The 11486-nt window shown below is 34.0% G+C and overlaps 1 protein-coding gene across 1 annotated transcript in view; it reads left to right on the top strand.

Annotated features, from left to right (window-relative positions):
- Nucleotides 1-385: 385 nt before the first annotated feature.
- The window catches only part of LOC115209305 (WD repeat and FYVE domain-containing protein 2), an 87308-nt gene continuing 76207 nt past the window's right edge, over nt 386-11486 (top strand). Inside the window, exon 1 of the mRNA XM_029777645.2 lies at nt 386-636. Within this exon, the coding sequence (XP_029633505.1) occupies nt 485-636 (152 nt within the window). The 5' untranslated portion in view covers nt 386-484. The remainder of the gene's footprint in view (nt 637-11486) is intronic.

Raw genomic sequence — 11486 nt, 5'->3', positions numbered from 1 at the left:
GGAAGTATGGAAGGCGAAAAAAAAAATAAAGCTTTGTGGAGGGGAACTAAATTTAGAAAATTTAGTAATATTTAATTTAATACAATCCAGTGATAATTATAAAGTTAGATAAGAACCATAGGGCAATCTGACAAAAGCAAAATTGGTTGTAGCGTATACGAAATGCATCAACATCCAATCAGACAGTGTCTGTGAATGTATGAGATACTTAAATAGAAAGAAGAAAGGAGATAACAGTAGTTAGTAATCAAAGGAGTGTGCTCGTTCTCTGGCTGTCTCTGTCATCTGTCTGTCTGTGTTTCTGTTTATTTTTCAATCTCTTTGTCTTTCCCTTTTTGTGTATCACTTTCTCTGCCTTTCTATTTATCCGTCCTCTCTCTATCTCTCTTTCTGTCTGTCTCTTTTTTTCTCTCTCTGTCTCTCTTTATTTATCACTCGCTCGCTATTTAACTGGTACTCAGGTATCACGTGATAAACCTATAACATGGCTGCTGAAATTAAGCCCGTTAGTCTTGGTAAGCAAGGAAATGTACGAAAACCCGTTTTGGTTAACAAATTGGAAGGTTACAGTGATAATGTCAACATGGCTGTATTTATTCCCCACGAAGATGGGGTGATTAGCATCTGTGATGACAGGTAAGTTTAGTTATTGACTACTGTTTACGGGAGGTGGTGGGCTGGGATGCTTGGACAGGTAAGATTTTTTTTCTTCTTATTGACCACCCACCCGAAGTTGTGGAATTAGACTTACTATTATCACTTTAAGATACACAGCAACCGTTTTATATATTCTCCCACCCCTTTCAGTATCAGTCAGGGTTTCTAAACTTCTGTACTCCTCCTTACTAATACAACACTGTTGGTGCTAGTAGTCCGCGGTCTATTTTCATTTTGTTCTGTTATTTTCCTCAGTCCCAACTTGAATGGTGTATCATAACAATAACCTACCGTTGATCTACACCCTTTAATCTGTATGATAATATGGTATATATGTATGTAAACTATGTTTGTATGTAAACTAACTTATATAAACATTGGGGCATCTTGTTTTGATTTTTGTAGAGTAATTTTTATTTTCAATTTTGTTCAAATTTGTTTTCGTATTATTATTATTTTTTTATTTTTTGAGTCATCAGATATTCTGATGTAACCTTTCGAATGTTTTAGTTATATATTTCCACGTATTGGAGGGAGGGGTACATGGTTTTAAATTAATTGGGTGAAACCTCCCTGAAGCCATCACACAGCTGTGTATGTCGTAGGCCTTGATATATTCCAGCTAATTCAAAGCCTACTCGTCAAAATGAATGTTGTTTATTACGTATTCCAAGTATAGTGTGAATTTAGAAATAGCAAATTCTATAGAATTACTGTATGAATCTAAATGTTGAAATATCCTGTTTTCTCTAACTAATTAAGGTTATTGCGATGTTTTGAAATGTTAAACAAATTTGAAATCGGTTATAAGTGGTGTGAGAGTATTGTATTGTCTGTTGACATTATTTCAGTCTTGGTTGGGATATCGTTATATTACTTACATAGCAACGTAGCTTGCAAAACAATCAAGTTTTAACCAACAAATATAACTGCATTGATTTGTGAATAAATTAAAACTAGTGACTGAGAAAATTGTCAGTTCTTTTTGTGTGTGTGTGACACTTTATTTCTAGTAACATCACTAAGCTAGTTAGGTCTTCTAAATTGGGGTGGGTTTAGTTCTTGTGATCTAATACAACTTCCATACAATCTGATGTAGATTTATATAGTTTCTACGAAATATATTAAAATTTTAAAATAGAATTTTCTGTTCGCGAAAATTACTCGTAAGTTTTGGAACTAACCAATTTTACAAATAAGTTAGCAAATTTTCTTTTTCTTTCTTTTGAAAAAGAAAATTTGCTTTTACTATCTAAGCATATCCGTCACATCACGCAGTGTTCATCCCCTTTTCTTTTAAACCCACTTGTTTGAAGGATTTCCCGTTTATCTTAACACTATTTTGGTTGACCGGATGTTTACTATTCGTTGCATGGTCTGTCCCAAACCTAACTCTACGTTCCGAATAGTTTCACTGAAATGGATGAGTGATTTGACTTCGTAACTTTTTACTTGAATGTATTGCTGATTACCATTGAGAAATTGGAGGTAAATATAAACAACGTAAAACTAGTTCAACAGTGTTCTAATATTTTCCTTTACTTTTTCTCCCATACAAACCAGTTGCCAGGTGTTATCGTGGATTGAAACGAGCCAATTCACACACCCCCTTCTTACAGTCATATAAATGGAAGGGCATGTTGAACTGTCCTAGATTATTGTAGACCTAAAATAAAATGACGGCATAGTCTTCTCCATAAAGTTTAATCTTAGTTCGCAGAGTTTCTGAATTAACCCGTCCCTTGCAAGTTTTAGATAAGCTACTTGGTGTTATACTTATTTCTGTTGTTTTGATTTTTAATTTCAATTACATATGTCAAAATCTACCGAATTCCTATATAGATATTGGTCATTTGAAACTTTGAAGGTAATTTAGAATTTAAAAGTTTTGTCGAAATAATTTTATCTCCTTACCTCAAAGGTTTTAGGTATTTTTCACTTTGTGTTGTGTTGATTAATTTTAAAATAGAGATTATTCCTTATTAGGTAAATTCTTGATTGTTTTTGTACTGCGAAGGGCACAAAAAGAAAGACATATTCTCAAAGGGACACTTGATCATCATTTAATTGTTGATAACCAAATATTATAATAAAAGACTTTATTTCTCTTAATACAACCGTTGGGTTGTATCCGTTAAGCAAGAGTTGCTATTTAGTTTGTTCAACTTCGGTGAAAAATAAACACATTTCCCCACTCAATTTCTGATTATAAAGGACCTCCAACCCATTAAATCACCTGTCACAACAGGCTCTGCCTCATTTTTAGCCCCCTATCATATGGATTCAAACCGTGAAGATAGAATTAAAATTCAGACCAGTTCACTCTTGTTTTCTATGTGTGTCTTTTTTAACTACGGCCCCATTGGAGCACTTTTACAATGAAAAATGTATTAAGATAGTTTTTGTTTGCCTAATTAATTTTATGACTGGATAGAAACTCCTTTATTAGCTTGTTATGAGTTTGGTTTTGTTAAGTTTACCCTGTTCATGTAGAGCATGCGATTTTACTATTTGATTTAAAATGTGGTCTATTGATTGAAAAACTACAATGACTGTAATAGTTACCATGCTAGCTCATTCTTATACCATGGAATCAATTAATACAGATGATATTTCATGTTGAACCGACATGTTGTACTGCATATTTGCAGTTGACAGTGTAAACTTTCCTTAGTCAGAGACTAAATTTGCTATGATGCTTTATTTGAAATCTTTTACAAATCTGTAATACTTGGACATGTTGGATTTCAAGGTGTAGTAGGAAGTTCTGGGCACCTAGTATGTGACAGAGGTTCAATCCCAACTTCAGGCAATGATCAGTGCACGTGCACTATAGATTAACGTGGATTAAAAGTAGATTGAAGATGAAACTATAAAACCTTCAGTCATCAGAATGTTTGGTTTACTGTTGTCTTTGATAAAAACAAATGAATTGTGATGTATGAGGAATTACAAGAGAATTAACTATCAGCCCACTGATATATATATATATTACTTGATTCAGTCATTAGATTGTGGACAAGCTGGGGCATTACCTTGGGGAATTTTTTAGTCGAATGAATTGACCCCAGTATTTATTCATATTCTTAAAATCTGTTACTTATTCTATAGGTTGCTTTTTGCTGAACTACTAAGTTATGGGGACATAAGCACACCAGCTGTCAAGTGGTGGTGGCGGACAAGCACACACACACACATCTTTCAGTTTCCATCTACCAAATCCACTCACAAGGCATTGGTTGGCTCAAGTGCCATGCAGTAGGATTGAACCCCAAACCATGTGGTTGGGAAGCAAGCTTCTTACCCCTCAGCCATGCCTACACACACACACACACACCTCACACATACATATGTAAAAGAAGAAAATGGAGATTGTGAAGTTAATAATTATTTACTATTAATAGCATATTAATCATCTTTACTTACAACTGTTCCAATTAATACTCAGTAAATATTAAATTTATATTTATATGATCTGAACATAATATCTTCAGAGAAAAAATATTCCCTTGGATATTTTATGTGTTTATGGATTCGTAACATTCAGTCTGCTATAATGAATAAAATATCCAGGGTATATTTTTTTCCCTCTGAAGATATTATGCTCAGGTCATACAAATTTAATACTGAGTATTAATTGAAACAGATGTAAGTGGAAATGATTTATTTGCTGTTGATAATAAACAATTAACTTCCCAATCGCCATTTTCTTTTTCTTCTTTTATATGTTTATATATATATATATATATATATATATATATATATATATATATATATATATATACCTATTATTTTAAGGAAATTAATTCCTCCAAAATACTAGGTATTGAACCAGTATGTCCTTGGATGAAACCATCCCTTCATGCCAAAAGCATCGTTTATTTGATCGTCTTTATATTGGGCCATCCCATAAATAATGTGTTTTTTTTATATATATATATGTCTTTTATCTTTCAAAATTAAGATAATCACAGTTCTTTTTAAATCTAAAATATACTCACCTTCATTTTCTACAATACACTTCCATCTATCTGGTAGACTTGCAAGGCCCCTCTTCCAAAATTCACTTGTCCATTACGAAAAATGCTCCTCCACTACTGTTCTGACCTCGTCTATAGAATTCATATTTTTTCCATCCAAATGATTTTGAAGACTGCAGAATAAATGATAATCAGATGGAGCAATGTCTGGCAAATATGGTTGGTGAGACATTATTTCCCATTCAAACTGCTCCAGCCTTTGAAACGTCATCCTTGCTGTATGTGGCCAAGCATTATCCTGATGGAAGAACACCTTTTGTCTTGAAACCAAAGATGGTTGTTCTTCTTCTAGTGCTGACTTGAATGACTGGTTGAATGACCAAATCCAAGCTTCACTGCTAGTTTCTTGACAGTTTCAATGGGATTTTGTTCCACCAGGGTTTGCAGGACGTCCTTGTTGAGCTCTACAGGTCTTCCAGGATGAGGCTTGTCTTCTAGGTTGTAGTTTCTGGCTTGGAATTTCTGGAACTACATTTAAGACTGGCTTACACTTATTGTCTGATCCCCACATACTGCATTAATATTCCTCACACTTTCTATTGCATTGTTGCCTTTATTGAACTCACGAAGCAAAATATGCCGAATATGCTTCTTTGTCACTTCTATTATAGCTTTGAAAAAATAACTGTTAAAATTGAACTGCACTCTTTAAAACTTGTACTAAGAATAAGGATGAGGTAAAGTTATTGCCTACTTTTATAGTAAGTTGATGCAGGAAGTTTATCCTGTCCCTCTCCGACTTTTAGTTCATGCAACTGAAAAAACCGCATTACTTATGGGATGACCTATTATATATAGATAAGCAGCTTTCTTTATTATAGTACAGATGTGATTAATTTGGAGAAACATTACTTTCATTATTCACACATCATCACTTTGTAATCTTGGTTCATATTGAAAGTGTTACACTATTTTCACTTTCTGATGAAATCTGGTCATCGTAGAGCAGTTTCTTTCAAATAACTATAGCTGGTTGTTGAGATAATGTAGAAAATATGTAAATGAAAATAAAGTTTATTTGGTTGCTGAAAGATTACCAAATCTTTTGATACCCCTTACGTCAAAATCGGCAACTCCGTTTCCGAATGTGTAAGGAACATACATGCACACACACATATAAACTCTCTTTTATACATTATATATATATATAGCTTGGTTCTTTTTTTTTTTTTCAACTATCCCTTGTTATATCTAGAATGACTGTTACTATTTTATCTTGTTATTAAAATGTTTGCTTTCAATAATTTCTTAAAATTAGCTAAGAGTTGGCAACAAGATTTTTTTCCTTCTTCACCGGTATCCAGACACAGAGAATGCCCAGTTGAAATGTTCACAAAGGATGTAAACAACATATCACTGTTTTGCTCGGATGACAAGTGAAGCTGTGTAATTTTAACATTTGCATGCATTTGTACACACACATAAGAAATGCTGAAGTTGCAAAACCCTTTAAACTCATGTTACCCTTGCAAAACTAAACTCTAGGTGGCGACTTAATATGCTAAAAATAATAATCAAATCTCCCTCAACCACACCTTTCTGTCTTAAAATGAGACACATAGAATAATGAAATTGGAGGTACACTTTTGCTGAAAGAAATGATGGTTAGATGCCTTTCATTGGTCTACTCAATCAGTGCCAACATAGGGTTAAATAATGACATCAGATGTAAAACAAGCCATTGATGTAGCCTCTGTGTAGTTGTTCAACCTGCTAAATATAGCAACCAAATCACCCTCAAATTACAATAAATCCTATTGAGCTAAAAGAACTGGACATATTGTAGATACCCTATACTTGAAAACATGATGAGGTGATCACAGTTGGAAAGCCTTTGCTCATTGATCTGCTTGACCAGAGCTGACTTGGTGTTAAACAAACAGTGAATATAAGACAGTAAGCTAATAATTTCTGACATAGGCACAGGGTCTCAGCCTTGGAGTTGCAGTATAATCACTTAAGTTGACTTAGTTCTGCATTGGTATTCTGTTTTATTGACTACCCCTCAAAAGGTTAAAAGGTGGAGCCAACAACAGAACTTGAACAGGAATGTAGTTAAATATCACAGAACATTTTATTTAATGCTCTTAATAATCATTTTATGTCTGTCTTTCCTGCTCACATGGGTTGGAAAGTTAGACAGGAACTGATAAGTCAGAGAACAGCATCGAGCTCTATTGTCTGCTTTGGTGAGATTTCTGTGGCTGGATACCTTTCCTCCTAATACCAACAACTTTACAGAGGTTACTGGGTGCATCTTATGTGGTTCCACCAGCACCAACAAGGCCACTACTAGTAACTTGCAAAAGAAAATCCCTCCACTGAGTTGTATTGAGAGAGGTGGCTTTGTGCTAAGTGATGAAAGGTTATGATAGAGGGATACAAATGGGTGTGTTACAGTAGAGGAGATACACAACTACCCTCCGTTGGAAAAGGAGAGAGAGGGAGAGAAAAGATAATGAAGAAGATGTGTCGGGGTGCACCTCATTTTGAAATTGATAAAATAAAATACCAACTATGTACTGGGATTGATTCTATTGATTAAGCCAGAGGGGAGGGACTTTATGGAGAGCCACTTTCTGGTTAAATGTCATCTGACAGGCTGCATTTCAAAAAAGAAAAAAAAAATTACCCTTTATAATTATCCATAAAAAGTCTTAACAAAATGTGAAAAGGTTTGAGTTTCAGAATAGGCACTCCCATTGTAACCTCTTTGATTATTTTTTTGAAATTTTCTTTAGATTTCTATATTTCAAACCATAATTGTAAGTTCTATAAATAAGTAATTACAAAATAATAATAATTATAATAATAATCCTTTCTACTAAAGGCACAAGGCCTGAAATTTTGAGGAAGGGTACTAGTTGATTACATCGACCCTTGTGTTTCACTGGTACTTAATTCATTGACCCTGATAGGATGAAGGGAAAAATTGACTTCAGTGGAATTTGAACTCGGAATGTAAAGGCGGTCAAAATACCACTAAGCATTTCTGCTCACTCATTGCCTTAATAATGATAATACAAATTTTCGGCATAAGGCCAGCAGTTTTGAGAGTAGAGGAAGTTGATTACATTGACCCAAGTGCTCAACTGCTTCTTATTGATCTTGAAAAAATGATAAGCTAAGTCTACCTCAGTGATATTTGAACTTGGAGTGTTCTACACTCCAAGTCAAAAGAAATGCTGTTGAACATTTTTGTCTGACTTGCAAACAATTCCACCAGCTTGTCAATAATAATAATAGTTTCAAATTTTTGTACAAGGCCAGTGATTTTAGTGGGGAGGGAGAAAAGTTTATTACATCAACCCCATCTCACAACTGGTACTTTATTTTATCAGTCCTGAAAACATGAAAGGTAAAGCTGACCTCAGCAGCATTTGAACTCAGAACATGAAAATGGAAACAAACTGTTGCTAAGCATTTTGCTGACATGCTAATGATTTAGTAGTAGTAGTAATCCTTTCTACTATAGGCACAAGGCCTGAAATTTGGGGGAGAGGGATAGTTGATTTCATCGATCCCAGTGTGTAACTGGTACTTATTTCATCAACCCCAAAAGGATGAAAGTTGACCTCAGCGGAATTTGAACTCAGAACATAAGGATAGACAAAATTCCACTAAGTATATCACCCAGTGTGCTAATGATTCTGCCAGCTCACTGCCTTGATAATAATAATGATGGTTCCTAATTTTGGCACATGTCCAGCAATTTTGGGGAAGAAGTTTAATCGATTGCATCAACCCCAGTGCTCAGTTGGCACATATTTTATTGATCCCGGAAAGATGAAAAGCAAAATTGACTTCAGTGGAATTGAACTCAGAATGTAAGGACAAATGAAATATTGCTAAGCATTTTGCCTGGTATTTTAACAGTGTGCCAGCTTGCCACTTTGATAGTAATAATAATGATTTAAAATAGTTTAAAATTTTGGCATAAGGCCAGTAGGTTTGGAGTATGGGTAAGTTGATTATATCAATGCCATTGCTCAACTGGTATTTACATTATATACTCCAAAATGATGAAAGCAAAGTTGACCTAAGTGGAATTTGAACTCAGAACATGAAGTCAGGCGAAATGCTGCTAAGCATTTTGTCTGGCATGCTAATAATTCTGTCAGCTTGTTGCCTTAATTCTTTCTACTCTAGACACAAAACCTGAAATGTAGTGGGAGGGTATGGCTTATTACATCAATCCCAGTGCTTGTTTTTTTTTGGGGGGGGGGGGTTACCCCAAAAGGATGAAAGGCAAAATCGACCTCAGTGGCATTTGAACTCAAAACATAAAAGTGGAAAAAATGCCACTAAGCATGTTTGTCTGGCATGCTAACAATTCAGTAATACTAATAATGACAATATAATTATTATAATAATAACTAATAATTATTATTGCTGCTGCCAAGAATAGCATTTACCTGTGATTAATACATTCATTCAGACAAATGATAATATGTCTTTCAAATAAGATGAAATCTAGAATTTTCTTGTGGAAATTTCCAAAACTCTATGCATTGTGAATTCATAAATAATTTTATTTCATTTGTTGTTGTTGTTCAACATAGCTGTGGGCTATAAATAGACATCTTGTTTAAATATATCTTGATTATTTTCTTATTCATTTATTCAGTGTTATTGTTGTGGCAGAGCCAATAAACCTTTTAGAATGAAAAAAAATAAAAAATCCATTGCTCAGTAACATGTCTGCTGAAAAAAAAAAACAGATGTCTACTAAATCAATGAACAATAATGACTTCTAACAAAGGTATAAGGCCACAAATTTTGTGGGAGAGGAGGGGATGCAGCTGATCATATTGATTTTGATTTTCTTCATTTATTTACTTAAAAAGAAGAAAAAAAAAACCGAATCAACTCTGCTGGAATTTGAACCCTCAAAGCCTAAATACTAAATATTAGTTTCAACTTTTGGCACGAGGCCAGCAATTTCGAGGAAGTGGGTAAGTTGATTACAACAACTCCAGTCCTCAACTGGTACTTATTTTATTTAACCCCAAAATGATAAAAAAAAAAAAAGGTAGTCAACCTTGATAGAATTTGAACTCAGAACATAAAGATAGATGAAAAGCCGCTTAGCATTTTCCCTGCCAGCTCGCTTTCTTAACCCTTTTGATACCAACCCACCTGAAACCGCCTCTGTCTCTATAGTACAAATGTCTTCAAAAGTTCTGAATTAAAATCGCTCACCAAACCTTGGTTACAATTTATGTTCCTATCACTAGCTTAACCCTTTAGTATTTAAACCGGCCATATCCGGCCAAAATAGCTAATCTGTTTTATGTTCAAGCTGACCAGATCCAGGCTTTCACACCTACCCTACAATGTTATTCTACATTAAGTAATTACACCATCAAGATCTTGAAGATATGAGATAATGCATGATTAATTCAAATCAATGGGAATCAATAAGCATTATGTTTGATAGAATAATCTGAACACTAAAAGGTTAATGATAACTAAGTTATTTTACTAAATTCTTTGTATATTTAAAAATAACTGAAAGAAACACAGAGCATCTCAACAGAAATACGGTAACAAAAGAGTTAATCTTACTAAATATTACAATGTATCTTTTTCTGCTCTTTAACATTTCCACGATCCACTGCTTTATTAATAATGTTTCTAATTTAGTCCATCAGAGATGGGTTCTAGTTATTACGTCTACTTCTTGACTGTTACTTTATTTTATTGACCTCTAAGTGGATGTAAAACGAAGTTCAACTCAGCAGGATTTGAACTTAGAATAATAATGGTTTCAAATTTTGGCACAAGGCCAGTAGTTTTAAAGGAGTGAGTAAGTTGATTACAATGGTCCCAGTGCTCAGCTGGTACTTCTTTTACTGACCATGAAAGGATGAAAGGCAAAGTTGACTTCAGTAGAATTTGAACTCAGAACATATAGACAAACAAATTCCACTAAACCTTCCTGTAATAATATGGATCTGTAAAATAGGAACACTGCTACATATTTGAAGAGGTGTAGTTTATTAAATCAGTCTTAATATTTTATTTTATGGACCCTAAAATGATGAAGTTAGTCAACTAGGTGCAGTTTAAATTTTAGACATAGCTAAAAAAAAACTACAGTGGCCCATGAATGGCTTGACAATTATACGGATATAATATGGTAGACCATTTCTAGGCCACCCTGTATAAAGCAGTTTGATTCTGCTTTCCACAATTCTTTTTCTTTTACTTGCTTGGCATAAGTCCATTTATTTTGCGTGTGGGGAGGTAACCAAAATAATTTATTGAATCATTTCCAGAAAATTATTAGAATTTATGTTACCAAGCTCAAAAAAAAAAATTTATGGCAAAATCAACTATTTGAACTTGTTACAGAGTGAAGCACCAATGTTTGATAATCAGAACGTATACAGTTCAATTGTTTAAATATCTGTACTAACAGCTCCACTGTAGTGAAACGCTATTTTCTTTCATGTGCATGGGACCACATCCTGTGAGATGAGGTGTTGAAGTCAGTTGATGTTCATATGTTATCAACCTGGGATTGGAGAACCCTTTTCATACTGGTGTAATTTCATTCATTTTCAAATTTGAAACTGCTTGCTGGTTAAGTCTCTAAAAACTCATATGAAATAAATTGTTTAAGCTTTAATATGATAGAAGTTCCGTACCTACGAATTTGTAAAATTAAAGACTCTTAATTTTTCTCTATACTGATATTTTCTCATAAGTTCTCGTGCACTTGCAGTCCAACCCTTGTGCTAAAAGCCTTTCCTATGTCAGCTCAAAACACTTATAGGTATTCTC

Source organism: Octopus sinensis, linkage group LG3 (assembly GCF_006345805.1).
Source record: "Octopus sinensis linkage group LG3, ASM634580v1, whole genome shotgun sequence".
Lineage (NCBI taxonomy): Eukaryota > Metazoa > Mollusca > Cephalopoda > Octopoda > Octopodidae > Octopus > Octopus sinensis.
The sequence above is the reverse complement of the archived record's forward strand: the minus strand, read 5'-3'. Positions and strand labels throughout refer to the sequence as shown.